At 38.3% G+C, this 16,121-nt stretch overlaps 1 protein-coding gene across 2 annotated transcripts in view; it reads right to left on the bottom strand.

The window, feature by feature from the left end:
* Positions 1 to 16,121, bottom strand: part of CSMD1 (CUB and Sushi multiple domains 1) — a 1,753,128-nt gene that overhangs the window by 386,953 nt on the left and 1,350,054 nt on the right. For both annotated transcript variants that reach the window (XM_060291350.1, XM_060291351.1), the window contains exon 12: positions 1,912 to 2,024. In XM_060291350.1, coding sequence (XP_060147333.1) covers positions 1,912 to 2,024 — 113 coding nt within the window. The remainder of the gene's footprint in view (positions 1 to 1,911; positions 2,025 to 16,121) is intronic.

Raw genomic sequence — 16,121 nt, 5'->3', positions numbered from 1 at the left:
ATGCAAGGATTCTTCAATATATGCAAATCAATCAATGTGATACACCATATTAACAAATTGAAGGATAAAAACCATATGATCATCTCAATAGATGCAGAAAAAGCTTTTGCCAAAATTCGACACCCATTTATGATGAAAACTCTCCAGAAAGTGGGCATAGAAGGAACCTACTTCAACATAATAAAGGCCATATACGACAAACCCACAGCAAACATCATTCTCAACGGTGAAAAACTGAAAGCATTTCCTCTAAGATCAGGAACGAAACAAGGATGTCCACTCTCACCAGTATTATTCAACATAGTTTTGGAAGTCCTAGCCATGGCAATCAGAGAAGAAAAAGAAATAAAAGGAATCCAAATTGGAAAAGAAGAAGTAAAATTGTCACTGTTTGCAGATGACATGATACTATACATAGAGAATCCTAAAAATGCCACCAGAAAACTACTAGAGCTAATCAATGAATTTGGTAAAGCTGCATACAAAGTTAATGCACAGAAATCTCTTGCATTCCTATACACTAATGATGAAAAAGCTGAAAGAGAAATTATGGATACACTCCCATTTACCACTGCAACAAAAAGAATAAAATATCTAGGAATAAATCTACCTAGGGAGACAAAAGACCTTTAGGCAGAAAACTATAAGACACTGATGAAAGAAATTAAAGATGATACCAATAGATGGAGAGATATACCACATTCTTGGATTGGAAGAATCAATATTGTGAAAATGACTATACTACCCAAAGCAATCCACAGATTCAATGCAATCCCTATCAAGTTACCAATGGCATTTTTTACAGAACTAGAACAAATCATCTTAAAATTTGTATGGAGACACAAAAGACCCTGAATAGCCAAAACAGTCTTGAGGGAAAAAAACGGAGCTGGAGGAATGAGACTCCCTGACTTCAGACTATACTACAAAGCTACAGTAATCAAGACAACATGGTACTGGCACAAAAACAGAAACATAGATCAATGGAACAAGATAGAAAGCCCAGAGATAAACCTACGCACCTATGGCCAGCTAATCTATGACAAAGGAGGCAAAGATATACAATGGAGAAAAGACAGTCTCTTCAATACGTGGTGCTGGGAAAACTGGACAGCTACATGTAAAAGAATGAAATTAGAACACTCCCTAACACCATCCACAAAAATAAACTCAAAAAGTATTCGAGACCTAAATGTAAGACCGGACACTATAAAACTCTTAGAGTAAAACATAGGAAGAACACTGTGTGACATAAATCACAGCAAGATCTTTTTTGATCCACCTCCTAGAGTAATGGAAATAAAAACAAAAATAAACAAGTGACTCTCGTGACGTCTCGTGACTCAGAGACGAAGCCAACCTCCCTGAAGGAGCATTCTCTTCTCCAGAGCAAGCATAACTCATAATTCTCAAAGCAAGGTTATTTTTCTCCTATACAAGTACTTAGTAGATTTTTTCCAACTCTGTCTAGATTTCCCTGTCTTCCATTAGAAACCCACACATTTGTACCGGAGGATGTATACAATAAACTTCATCGAGTTGATGCCACTCAAATTCATACTTTGTTCAAAATGCTTCCCTTAGTTATAAGCATAACAACTTCCCTTGGGAAGAGCTAAAATGCCAAGATCGACAAGTGTGAACACATTTCCTGGCTTACATTTTATACTTGATCTCAATCTTCGTTTTGCCACAGTAACGGCGAGCCAAGTTTTCGAGAAGTTAACGTTTCTCCCTTGCAAAAACAAGCTATAAGTAGAACTTTAATTACAGAAGTTGCAAATGATTAGTCCTTATTTTTAAACATTGTTCTGACTTGTCAGTTTTATTTACACTTAACACATAGAAAACGGTCCTGGCCCTCTGCAGGAAAGCTGGTTTTAAATGCTGCTAAGTGTGTTCGGGCCATACCTTGGTAAACAGCTTTAAATCCAGGCGAGGCAATGCTGTCATCAGACTGTAGATGTAGCCACATCTGGTTGCTCATACTCACAATAAGGTCAGGAACACTGGATCCAGTGAGTCTGCAGAGAAAAGAAATGTCAAAACCATTGTTTAAGGCACCAAATATCTCCACTTTTACCTTCAAGGCGTGGGGGGAATCCTGCTGCTTAAACAGACAAGCCATAGATATAGAAATATAAAGATAGCAAGACCGTCCTTTAAAGAATCTATAGCCATTTGTAATTCATATTCATATTTGAATCACAATATCTTGGCCTTTTACAGTAATTATTCTATATTATAGCTGTGAATTTGTATCTTTGATTTTAAAAATCGACTTAGGGTGAGCAACCCTCCCATGTATCTGACACTGAAGTTCTTCTCTGGGTGCAGGACTGTCAGTGCTAAAACTGGGTCAGCACTGGACAAACTGGGAGGGTTGGTCACCCTATGTGCCTTACTGCTGTGCGGTGATATAACATCACATCATTAATAGGAAAGCATGTCTAAGCTAAGAAATGTTCTGGTTCATTCACGTAATGCTTGGGTTACACACTCTGGAATTATCATGTCCCTTTACCACAAAAATTATATCATAGGATGGAAACTTCTTTAGCACTGAAAGGAAATGAGCTATCAGGCCATGAAATGACATGGAGGAAATGTAAATGCACTAAGTGAAAGAAAACAATCTGAAAAGGCCACTACAGGATGATTCCAACCCTAGGACATTCTAGAAAAGGTGAAACTATGGAAACAGCAAAAAGATCAGTGGTTGACGGGTTGGGAAGTGGGAGGGATGAATAGGTGGAGCACAGAGGATTTTTAGGGCAATGAAAATACTTTGTATGATACTGTAATGACGGATACACGTCATTATACATTTGTCCAAACCCATAGACTGCAACATCAAGAGTGAACCCTAATGTAAACCACGAACTTTGGGTGATGATGAGGTGTCCACACAGGTTCATCCTTGGGAAAAAGTTGCACCATTTGGTGGGGGATATTAATAATTGGGAGGCTGTGCATGTGTGCAGGCAGTGGGTATATCTCTGTATCTCCCTCTTAGTTTTGCTCTGAATATAAAACTACTCTAAATAAAGTTTGGATATAAATACACACACACACACACACATAGGAAAACAAAGTTAAGCACACATTACAAGAATATTGACAAGGAGAACTGCATGCACAGCAGAGACAGATTTGGCAAATGTATGGAACTTTCCAGCTGCATATTAAAGTCCAGGTCACAGCGAATGGAATTTTCAGTGAAGCATTCATTGTGTATTAACAAAACAGTCAGGGGGGCCTTCAAGATGGCGGAGGAGTAAGACATGGAGGTCACCTTCCTCCCCACAAATACATCAAAAATACATCTACATGTGGAACAACTCCTACAGGACACCTACTGAACGCTGGCAGAAGACCTCAGACCTCCCAAAAGGCAAGAAACTCCCCACGTACCTGGGTAGGGCAAAAGAAAAAAGAATAAACAGAGACAAAACAATAGGGACAGGACCTGCACCAGTGGGAGGGAGCTGTGAAGGAGGAAAGGTTTCCACACACTAGGAAGCCCCTTCGCAGGCGGAGACTGCAGGTGGCGGAGGGGGAAAGCTTCGGAGCCACAGAGGAGAGCGCAGCCACAGGGGTGCGGAGGGCAAAGCGGAGAGATTCCCGCACAGAGGATCGGTGCCGACCAGCACTCACCAGCCCGAGAGGCTTGTCTGCTCACCCGCCAGGGCAGGCAGGGCTGGGAGCGGAGAATCGGGCTTCAGAGGTCAGATCCCACGGAGAGGACTGGGGTTGGCTGCATGAACACAGCCTGAAGGGGGCTAGTGCCCACAGCTAGCCAGGAGGGGGTCCTGGAAAAAGCATGGAGCTGCCGTGCCGAAGAGGCAAGAAACCATTTTTTTGGGTGCTGCTGCTGCAGCCACCAAGTAGCCTGTGTGCGAGCACAAGTCACTGTCTACACCTCCCCTCCTGGGAGCTTGTGCAGCCCGCCACTGCCACGGTCCCGTGATCCAGGGACAACTTCCCCGGGAGAACACACGGTGCGCCTCAGGTTGGTGCAATGTCACACCAGGATCTGCAGCCGCAGGCTCACCCCGCCTCCCATACCCCTCGCTCCCCCTAGCCTGAGTGAGCCAGAGACCCCTAATGAGCTGCTCCTTTAACCCCGTCCTGTCTAGACAAAGAACAGACGCCCTCCGGCGACCTACACGCAGAGGCGGGGCCAAATCCAAAGCTGAACCCCAGGAGCTGCACGAACATAGAAGAGAAAGGGAAATCTCTCCCAGAAGCCTCAGGAGCAGTGGATTAAATCTCTACAATCAACTTGCTGTACCCTGCATCACTGGCATACCTGAATAGAAAACAAATCATCCCAAAAGTGAGGTGGTGGACTTTGGGAACTGCAGATTTGGGGTTTGCTTTCTGCATGTAAATTTGTTTCTGGTTTTATGCTTATCTTAGTTTACTATTTAGAGCTTATTATCATTGGCAGATTTGTTTATTTATTTGGTTGCTCTCTTCCTTTTTATATATATATTATTTTTTCCTTTTTTTCTCTTTTTTGTGAGTGTGTATGTGTATGCTTCTTTGTGTGATTTTGTCAGTATAGCTTTACTTTTACCATTTGTTCTAGGTTTCGGTCTGTCCATGTTTTGTTTTATGTATAGTTTTTAGCGCTTGTTATCATTGGATTTGCTTTTTTTGGTTTGGTTGCGCTCTTCTTTCCCTCTTTCTTTTTAAAATTACTTTTAAACTTTTCTATTTTTAATAATTGTTTTATTTTTTATTTTAATAACTATTTAATTTAATTAATTAATTTATTTATTTTCTCCCTTTTCTTCTAAGCCGCATGGCTGACAGGGTCTTGGTGCTCCGGCCGGGTGTCAGGCCTGAGCCTCTGAGGTGGGAGAGCCAAGTTCAGGACATTGGTCTACCAGAGACCTCACAGCTCCACATATTATCAAACGGCGAAAGCTCATCCAGAGATCTCCATCTCAACACTAAGACCCAGTTCCACTCAATGACCAGCAAGCTACACTGCTGGACACCCTATGCCAAACAACTAGCAAGGCAGGAACACAACCCTACCCATTAGCAGAGAGGCTGGCTAAAACCATAATAAGATACAGACATCCCAAAACACACCACCGGATGCAGTCCAGTCCACCAGAAAGACAAGATCCAGTCTCATCCACCAGAACCCAGGCATCAGTCCCCTCCACTAGGAAGCCTACACAACCCACTGAACCAACCTTACCCACTGGGGGCAGACACCAAAAGCAATGGAGAATAAGAACCTGCAGCCAGCGAAAAGGAGACCCTAAACACTGTAAGTTAAGCAAAATGAGAAGACAGAGAAACACACAGCAGATGAAGGATCAAGGTAAAAACCCACCACACCAAAGAAATGAAGAGGAAATAGTCTACATGAAAAAGAATTCAGAGTAATGATAGTAAAGATGATCCAAAATCTTGGAAATAGAATGGAAAAGTTAGAAGAAATGTTTAACAAGGACCTAGAAGAACTAAAGAGCAAACAAACAATGATGAACAACACAATAAATCGAATTAGCAATACTCTAAAGGAATCAATAGCAGAATAACTGAGGCAGAAGAACGGATAAGTGACCTGGAAGATAAAATAGTGGAAATAACTACCACAGAGTAGAATAAACAAAAAAGAATGAAAAGAATTGAGGATAGTCTCAGAGACCTCTGGGAAAACATTAAATGCACCAACACTCGTATTATAGGGGTCCCAGAGAAGAAAAGAAAAAGAAAGGGACTGAGAAAATATTTGAAGAGATTATAGTTGAAAACTTCCCTAATATGGGAAAGGAAATAGTCAATCAACTCCAGGAAGCACAGAGAGTCCCATACAGGATAAATCCAAGAAGAAACACGCCAAGACACATACTAATCAAACTATCAAAAATTAAAGACAAAGAAAAAATATTAAAAGCAGCAAGGGAAAAGCAACAAATAACATACAAGGGAATCCCCATAAGGTTAACAGCTGATCCTTCAACAGAAATGTTGCAAGCCAGAAGGGAGTGGCAGGACATATTTAGAGTGATGAAAGGGAAAAACCTACAACCAAGATTACTCTACCCAGCAAGGATCTCATTCAGATTTGACAGAGAAATTAAAACCTTTACAGACAAGCAAAAGCTAAAGGAATTCAGTGCCACCAAACCAGCTTTACAACAAATGCTAAAGGAACTTCTCTAGGCACGAAACACAAGAGAAGGAAAAGACCTACAATAACAAACCCAAAACAATTAAGAAAATGGTAATAGGAACATACATATCAATAACTACCTTAAATGTAAATGGATTAAATGCTCCAACCAAAAGACATAGAATAGCTGAATGGATACAAAAACAAGACCCGTATATATACTGTCTACAAGAGACCCACTTCAGACCTAGGGACACATACAGACTGAAAGCGAGAGGATGGAAAAAGATATTCCATGCAAGTGGAAACCAAAAGAAGCCTGGAGTAGCAATTCTTGTATCAGACAAAATAGACTTTAAAAGAAAGACTATTACAAGAGACGAAGGACACTACATAATGATCAAGGGATTGATCAAAGAAAAAGATATAACAATTTTAAATATTTATGCATCCAATATAGGAGCACCTCAATACATAAGGCAAGTGCTAACAGCCATAAAAGGGGAAATCGACAGTAACACAAAAATAGTAGGGGACTTTAACACCCCACTTTCATCAATGGACAGATCATCCAAAATGAAAATAAATAAGGAAACACAAGATTTAAATGACATTAAACAAGATGGACTTAGTTGATATTTATAGGACATTCCATCCAAAAACAACAGAATATACTTTCTTCTCAAGTGCTCATGGAACATTCTCCAGGATAGATCATATCTTGGGTCACAAATCAAGCTTTGGTAAATTTAAGAATATTGAAATTGTATCAAGTATCTTTTCCGACCACAGCGCTATGAGACTAGATATCAATTACAGGAAAAAATCTGTAAAAAATGCAAACATGTGGAGGCTAAACAATACACTACTAAACAACTGAGGGATCACTGAAGAAATCAAACAGGAAATCAAAAAATACCTGCAAGCAAATGACAATGAAAACACGATAACCCAAACCTATGGGATGTAGCAAAAGCAGTTCTAAAAGGGAAGTTTATAGCAATACAATCCTACCTCAGGAAACAAGAAACATCTCAAATAAACAACCTAAACTTACAACTAAAGCAATTAGAGAAAGAACAAAAAAAACCAAGGTTAGCAGAAGGAAAGAAATCATAAAATCAGAACAGAAATAAATGAAAAAGAAATGAAGGAAACGATAGCAGAGATCAATAAAATTAAAAGCTGGTTATTTAAGAAGATAAGCAAAATTGATACGCCATTAGCCAGACTCAGCAAGAAAAAAAGGGAGAAGACTCAAATCAATAGAATTAGAAATGAAAAAGTAGCAACTTACACTGCAGAAATACAAGGGATCATGAGAGATTACTATAAGCAACTATATGGCAATAAAATGGACAACCTGGAAGAAATGGACAAATTCTTAGAAAAGCACAATCTTCCAAGACTGAACCAAGAAGAAATAGAAAATATAAACAGACCAACCACAAGCACTGAAATTGAAACTGTGATTTAAAATCTTCCAACAAACAAAAGCCCAGGACCTGATGGCTTCACAGGCGAATTCTATCAAAAGTTTAGAGAAGAAGGGCTTCCCTGACGGTGCAGTGGTTGGGAGTCTGCCTGCTGATGCATGGGACGTGGGTTTCTGCCCCAGTCCGGGGGGATCCCACATGCCACAGAGCGGCTTGGCCCATGAGCCATGGTTGCTGGGCCTGCACGTCCGGAGCCTGTGCTCCGCAGCGGGAGAGGCCACGGCAGTGAGACGCCCACGTACCGCAAAAAAAAAAAAAAGTTTAGAGAAGAGCTAACACCTATCCTTCTCAAACACTTGCAAAATTATGCAGAGGGAGGAACACTCCCAAACTCATTCTATGAGGCCACCATCACTCTGATACCAAAACCAGACAAAGATGTCACAAAAAACGAAAACTACAGGCCAATATTACTGATGAACATAGATGCAAAATCTGAACAAAATAATAGCAAACAGAATTCAACAGCACATTAAAAGGTCCATACACCATGATCAAGTGGGGTATATGCAATCAATCAATGTGATACACCATATTAACAAATTGAAGGATAAAAACAATATGATCATCTCAATAGATGCAGAAAAAGCTTTTGACAAAATTCTGCACGCATTAATGATTAAAACCCGTCAGAAAGTGGGCATAGAGGGAACTTACCTCAACATAATAAAGGCCATATATGACAAACCACAGCCAACATCATTCTCACTGGTGAAAAACTGAAAGCATTTCCACTAAGATCAGGAACAAGACAAGGTTGCCCACTCTCACCACTCTTATTCAACATAGTTTTGGAAGTTTTAGCCACAGCAATCAGAGAAGAAAAAGAAATAAAAGGAATCCAAATTGGAAAAGAAGAAGTAAAACTGTCACTGTTTGCAGATGACATGATACTTCACATAGAGAATCCTAAAGATGCCACCAGAAAACTACTAGAGCTAATCAATGAATCTGGTAAAGCAGCAGGATACAAAATTAATGCACAGAAATCTCTTGCATTCCTATACACTAATGATGAAAAATCTGAAAGAGAAATTAAAGAAACACTCCCATTTACCACTGCAACAAAAAGAATAAAATACCTAGGAATAAACCTACCTAGGGAGACAAAAGACCTGTATGCAGAAAACTATAAGACACTGATGAAAGAAACTAAACATGATACAAACAGTTGGAGAGATATACCATGTACTTGGATTGGAAGAATCAATATTGTGAAAATGACTATACTACTCAAAGCAGTCCTCAGATTCAATGCAATCCCTATCAAACTACCAATAACATTCTTCACAGAACTAGAACAAAAATTTCACAATTTGTATGGAAACACAAAAGGCCCCGAATAGCCAAAGCCATCTTGAGAAAGAAAAACAGAGCTGGAGGAATCAGGCTCCCTGACTTCTGACTATACCACAAAGCTACAGTAATCAAGACAGTATGGTACTGGCACACACAAAAAAAATACAGATCAATGGAACAGGATAGAAAGCCCAGAGACAAACCCACACACATATGGTCACCTTATCTTTGATAAAGGAGGCAAGAATATACAATGGAGAAAAGACAGCCTCTTCAATAAGTGGTGCTGGGAAAACTGGACAGCTACATGTAAAAGAATGAAATTAGAAAACTCCCTCACACCATAAACAAGAATAAATTCAAAATGGATTAGAGACCTAAATGTAAGGCCAGACACTATAAAACTCTTAGAGGAAAACATAGGCAGAACACTCTATGACATAAATCACAGCAAGATCCTTTTTTACCCACCTCCTAGAGAAATGGAAATAAAAACGAAAATAAACAAATGGGAGCTAATGAAACTTAAAAGCTTTTGCAAAGCAAAGGAAACCATAAATAAGACGAAAAGACAAACCTCAGAATGGGAGAAAATATTTGCAAATGAAGAAACTGACAAAGGATTCATCTCCAAAATATACAAGCAGCTCATGCAGCTCAGTATCAAAAAAAAAAAAACTCAATTAAAAAAATGGGCAGAAAACCTAAACAGACATTTCACCAAGGAAGATATACAGCTGGCCAAGAGGCACATGAAAAGAGGCTCAACATAACTAATCATTAGAGAAATGCAAATCAAAAGTACAATGAAGTATCACCTCATACCAGTCAGAATGGCCATCATCAAAAAATCTACAAATAATAAATGCTGGAGAGGGTGTAGAGAAAAGGGAACCCTCTTGCACTGTTCATCGGAATGTAAATGGATACAGCCACTATGGAAAACAGTGTGGAGTTTCCTTAAAAAACTAAAAATAGAACTACCATATGACCCAGCAATCCCACTACTGGGCATATACCCTGAGAAAACCATAATTCAAAAAGAGTCATGTACCACAATGTTGATTGCAGCTCTATTTACAGTAGCCAGGACATGGAAGCAACCTAAGTGTCCATTGACAGATGGATGGATAAAGATGTGACACATATATACAATGGAATATTACTCAGCCATAAAAAGAAATGAAATTGAGTTATTTGTAGTGAGATGGATGGACCTAGAGTCTGTCATACAGAGGGAAGTAAGTCAGAAAGAGAAAAACAAATACCATATGCTAACACATATATATGGAATCTAAAGAAAAAAAATGGCTCTGAAGAACCTATGGGCAGGACAGGAATAAAGACGCAGACGTAGAGAATGGACTTGAGGACACGGGGAGGGGAACGGTAAGCTGGGATGAAGTGAGAGAGTGGCATGGACATATATACACTACCAAATGTAAAACAGATAGCTAGTGGGAAGCAGCCACATAGCACAGGGAGATCAGCTCGGTGCTTTGTGTCCACCTAGAGCGGTGGGATATGGAGGGTGGGAGGGAGATGCAAGAGGGAGGAGGTATGGGGATATATGTATATGTATAGCTGATTCACTTTGTTATACAGCAGAAACTAACACACCATTGTAAAACAATTATACTCCAATAAAGATGTTTAAAAATAAAAAAAAAACAGTCACACAGCAGCTGCTGTCAGCCAGTGAGAAGAAACACTCAATTCATTGACTGAAGTCAATGTGCTGACAGAAAAGCATGTTGAAAGAGAAAAAGTGTAAGAAAAAAATCAATTCAACCAAAACAAATGCCTCTAATCAAAGAGGAAGCTTTGCTTTCAGCAAAGTTGTTTCAGGGATATGAGCACATGCTTTGCCCTATCAATCACATCATTTGTGAATCAACACAACCTTCTCACCTGAGGCGCTACAATGTACACGATTCTTCAGAGGAAGATGAACAACGCCTAATACACGTTAAGGAACTCACACAGTATTACATACAAATTGAAAAAAAGGAAGTATTTCAGTGAGTGATGTGCACTCATGAAATATGAAAATGTACTTCTTTCTGAAGATCTGTCTTCATTGGAAAGACTGTTCCCTTATGTTTGGTTGTTCTATTTGTTTGTTTGAAGAGAGATTTTATTTTCCCCTATGCATAGATTTTATTGAAGTGTAACATACCAAAAAGGGCACAAAGCATGAATGTCTGGCATTAATGTCTTCTTTGACTTATAAAGCTATACCATTCTTTCTTCTGTTGGTTAGTCCTTAGAAGGAGTATCTTTTTCTAGCCTTTTGCTTTCAACTGTTTTATGTATATAAATATTTCATGTTTGTATATGTAAGCATCAAATACTTGTTTTACATTATTGTTGATTTACTTATTTTATTTATATTATTTTTATCTAATCAGAGATTTTATCCTTTTATTTAGAATGTAATTACTAATAAAAGTTCATTTTTCTTTTTTTCTCTTTTGATTAGTCAATTTTTAAAATTGTCCCTTTAAGCTAACAGCGTGTTTCTTTCCCCCAAGACTTCAAAGATATCATTCTGTTGTCTTTTTACTTTTTTTTACTTTATATGGAGAAAACTTCCATTGAACTTATATTTGCCGTTTTGAAAATAACATTTCTTTGTTTATACTACTTGTAAGATCTTTCCTTGTCCTGTTTTTCAGAAGATTTATTATAATGTGCCAGGCTGAGGTTTTTCTTGTATTATGCCTACTGTCTTGTAGAATTTCTTGAATCTCTATCCTGACGTCTGTTGTCAATATTGGAAAATTCTTGGTGATAATGTCTTCAAAGATTAGTTATGTCCCATTTTCTCTCTCTTTCTCTTCTTCAATACCAATTACACACATGTTTTCTGTACATTTTTTTTCTGCTTCAGGTTGAATATTTTCTACTAATCTATCTTCCAGTTCAAGCCACATCTATTGAGTTCTTTATTTCAGATGTTGTATTTTTTAATTCTTAAAACTTTCATTTGGTTTGTTATGAATTCCACTTTTCTGGCAAAATTCTTGATCATTTTATTTATATTCTTAAATATATAAATCATAGTTAATTATCAAAGTCCCTTAGTGATAACAATAATATCTAGATGTCCTTTTCCTTTTGTATTGTCTGTCTCTCGGTTTTGGGTCATTGGGTGTTATTTCTAGACATTTTGGTTGAATGCTAGACTTTGTGTTACGCCATCATAGAAGCTATGTGTGTTGTTATCTTCCTTCTTGGAGGATTTAATTTTCTTCTGGCAGTGAGAGTGACCACCTTGATTCAGTCAGTCTTTAGAAGGATTCCAGACTTCATTTCAAGGTTGTTGATTTCTCAGTGCCTACCCCTTCTTATGTCACAGTCCACAGACTATAAATATATGCATTTATACATTTCATCATTCATCAACAAGCCATATAATTTTACCTCTTCCACCTTCCTTTCACCATTTCTTTCTGTCTCCACTTTCTCAGTTTGAGTGTCTCATAGCAACATCACTGAACTAGCCTCCTAATTTATCCTCCTGATTCTTATATCACTTCCCCCCTACCTTTGATTTAATTTTAAGTTGTTCAAAACTTATCATGTAGAAATTTTTCGCACACTGAAAAGATTTATACTGTCAAGTTAACTATTTCAGAAATACCTCTGAGTGTAAATATTTGAATTTATTTTATTTCTGCACTGGACTTTATTTTAATACAGTTTTATGTTAGTCTATTGATTCACATAAAACTAAATAAGCAGGTACTTGGCTACACTACAAAGTTCCTTCAATCGAAGTCAAATTAAGATGATTTGTGGGACTTCCCTGGTGGTCCAGTGATTAAATTTCTGTGCTTCCACTGCAGGGGGTACGGGTTTGAACAGTGGCCTGCGAACTAAGATCCTGCATGCTGCACAGAGTGGCCAATTTTTTTTTAATTAAGAAAATAATAAAAATAAAGATGACTTGCATTACTCAAGTTTTAGAATTTAAGCCTGATACTTAAGTGACTGATATATTTATGAAAATGACTGTAAGACAGCTTAGTACAATTAATTATTTAACATGTTTAAAAAATTACTTGAACATTCAAAAAGTATTTTTGTGTTAATTTTTTTATATTTTACAAAATTATTTTAGAACTATTTAAAAGAAAAGAAAATATTTCCCTTTTAGTTCTTTTTTCCAGAAGTATTTTAGTTTGCTAGCACCAATGGCAAAAAGATGTTTAAAATAATGAAGCAAATATTGTTAACCCTGTGCAACTGTTTATCTGTTGGAAACAAGATTTTCTGTTTCCATAACTGAAAAATAAAATAAATGCTAGTTTTGGTAAAATACTTTAACAGCCATCATAACACATAAGCTATAATTGCTTTCTTTAAAGCAGTTTTATTTTCTCCCAAAATGACTTTCTAGTACATAGTGTTTTAAATTAAACTTAAAAATAAAATTATTCCAATGAATCGCTAAGAAATTTGACTTGTTAAAAAACGATAATAAAATTGCCTTTGGGAAACAGAGCCATCATATCGGAGGTGCCAGCTCCCCACTGCCCTCCCCTCCCATTGCTCAACCTGTTGCTCCAACCATGCTGGTGTTTTAACCATTCTCCAAAAATACTGGCACTTCTCTGCCTCCAGGTTTTTGGCAAATCCTGAAATCACTGCCTGGAGTGCCTATGCTCCCTGGATAAGGAGTTCTCACAGTATTTGAGGATTCTCACTTGGCATTTCTTTTTTTTTGTTTTTTTGTTTTTGTTTTTGCGGTACGCGGGCCTCTCACTGTTGTGGCCCCTCCCGTTGCGGAGCACAGGCTCCGGACGTGCAGGCCCAGCGGCCATGGCTCACGGGCCCATCTGCTCCGCGGCATGTGGGATCTTCCCGGACTGGGGCATGAACCCGTGTCCCCTGCATCGGCAGGCGGACTCTCAACCACTGCGCCACCAGGGAAGCCCCTCACCTGGCATTTCTTAACTCCCTTAGGTGATGCAGGTATTTTTTTCTCTAGGTCACTGGAGAACCCTGCATACACCTCACCGAAGACAAATATTCACAGGCATCTACTTCCTCCTTCTCCTACCAAATTCTAAACCTTCTTGAGTGCAAGCTGATATCACTTGGCCTTTAATCCCCAGACTCTTGCGTATAAAATGCACCATTTCTTTGAACAAATGCATAAATGAAAATGTAAATTAATCCCCATTAAAATTCATTAAATATCTACATGTTTAAATTTCATAGGAATATCTCCAACTAATGATTTAAATTTTTGTTTGATCTTAGCATACCAAGGACTTGGTATTTGAGGTTCTGTTGAAGCTCTGCCTTTAATTTACCCTGTGGTTTTAGCTAAATTATTTTACATCTATGTCAGTTTCTTCATCTGGGAAACAACTGTATTAAATTACCTTCAAGGAATCATTCAGACCTAAAATTCTCTTATCTTTTTGATAGAGTTCAACCACGGTCGAGCTGTCTTAACCTCAGTGGTTTGATATGCCTCCTTGCAATCAGGATCAGTGTTGAACTGAAATCAGCAGTATCTTTGTATGTTCCAGCGTATTGAATCATTAACCCAAAAGGAAGGAAATGACTTTTGATCATGTGTTTGTTCCTTCCCTGCAACCAGGGCATACTGCATCGAGAGAACAGCTAAAGTCTTTCACGTGAAAATGGTCATTGTTCTTTAAAGCTTAACTGCACCCAGGTGAGGCAGTAACTTCATGATGCTTTGGTTGCTACTAATATTACATCGTATACGAAGGCCCTCTCATTTCTGGACAGGTCTTCTTTTTGGCCCTTGTTAAATGATTCAACAGTTCTATCCTCACGTACATGAAATACATCTGCTAGAAAGGGATTGTGAAATCAAACTGGGTGCTTTCACTCAGCACAGCACCATGCAATTCCCACATTGCTGTGTGTGTCAGTAGTTTTTTCCTTGGTACTGATGAACAGAACTTCCTTGTATGAATATACCAAGGTGTGTCTATCTATTCACCTGTCCAAGGACATTTACGCTGTTTCCAGTTGTTTGGCAATTATGAATAGAGTTAACTCTATTCATGTAGGGCAAATTTTATTTCTTTAGGGTAAATACCTAGGAATGGGATTGCCAGATTACATGATAAATAAGTACTTAACTTCGTATGAAACTGCCTGTTTTCCAGAATGGCTGTACCATTTTACATTCCACTTGCAGTCTTAAAGAATACACAGTGTACAATTCTATTTATGTGATATTCTCAGAAAGACAAACTATAATGATGGACAACAGATCAGTGCTTCACGGTTTAAGGTGGGAGAGGGTATCACTACAAAGAGAAAGCACAGTTTTGAGGGGTGACAAACTTCTGTATCCTGATTTTGCTGGTCGTTATACAAATCTATACATGTATTAATACTTATAGATCTGTACTCCAAAAAGTCTATTTTACTACATATTCATTAAAGAAATAATTTGTTCAGCCTGGAGATTTAAAAAACAACAAAACTCTTGAGTATGCCACAAAGTATGAATTTGATGCAAAGTAACACCTGGAGCACATCAGACCTGCGTCCTACTGGCAGGTACCTGAAAGGAAAGTGGTGTGGGAACCTTTAAAGTACACCTTTCAATTGTAAATTGGGCAGTTAGAAAGTAAATGTTACTCACAAGTTAAAACCTGACCTAGCTTTGTGACCGCCTGGAGGGGTGGGATAGGGAGGATGGGAGGGAGGGAGACGCAAGAGGGAAGAGATATGGGAACATATGTATATGTATAACTGATTCACTTTGTTATAAAGCAGAAACTAACACACCATTGTAAAGCAATTATACTCCAATAAAGATGTAAAAATAAATTAAAAATTAAATTAATTTAAAAAAACCCTGACCTAAAATTGACCTATTTTGAAGTCTTTGCATTTTTTAATATCAATAAATTTCATAAATTCTGAGAAAGTATAGGAAATGCAGAGTTACTTAAAATATAAATGTTAGTTGACTGTTTGCCTTGATTGGGTTAATACAGTGTGTGTCGGAGACTAATAAGGAGAGGTTAAGACACAGTGTGTGATCTGTGCAGCACATGACGAGAACCATGCCCCCCAGGGATGGAGTAAAACACCTTTAGGAAGAGTCAGAGATGCCCTGATACAAACCTTGGTAAAAGGTGGCAGAGCCAGAGTCATAAGTGGACTTCATCATTAAACAT

The sequence above is a fragment of the Globicephala melas genome, chromosome 21, assembly GCF_963455315.2.
Source record: "Globicephala melas chromosome 21, mGloMel1.2, whole genome shotgun sequence".
Taxonomy (NCBI): domain Eukaryota; kingdom Metazoa; phylum Chordata; class Mammalia; order Artiodactyla; family Delphinidae; genus Globicephala; species Globicephala melas.
The sequence above is the reverse complement of the archived record's forward strand: the minus strand, read 5'-3'. Positions and strand labels throughout refer to the sequence as shown.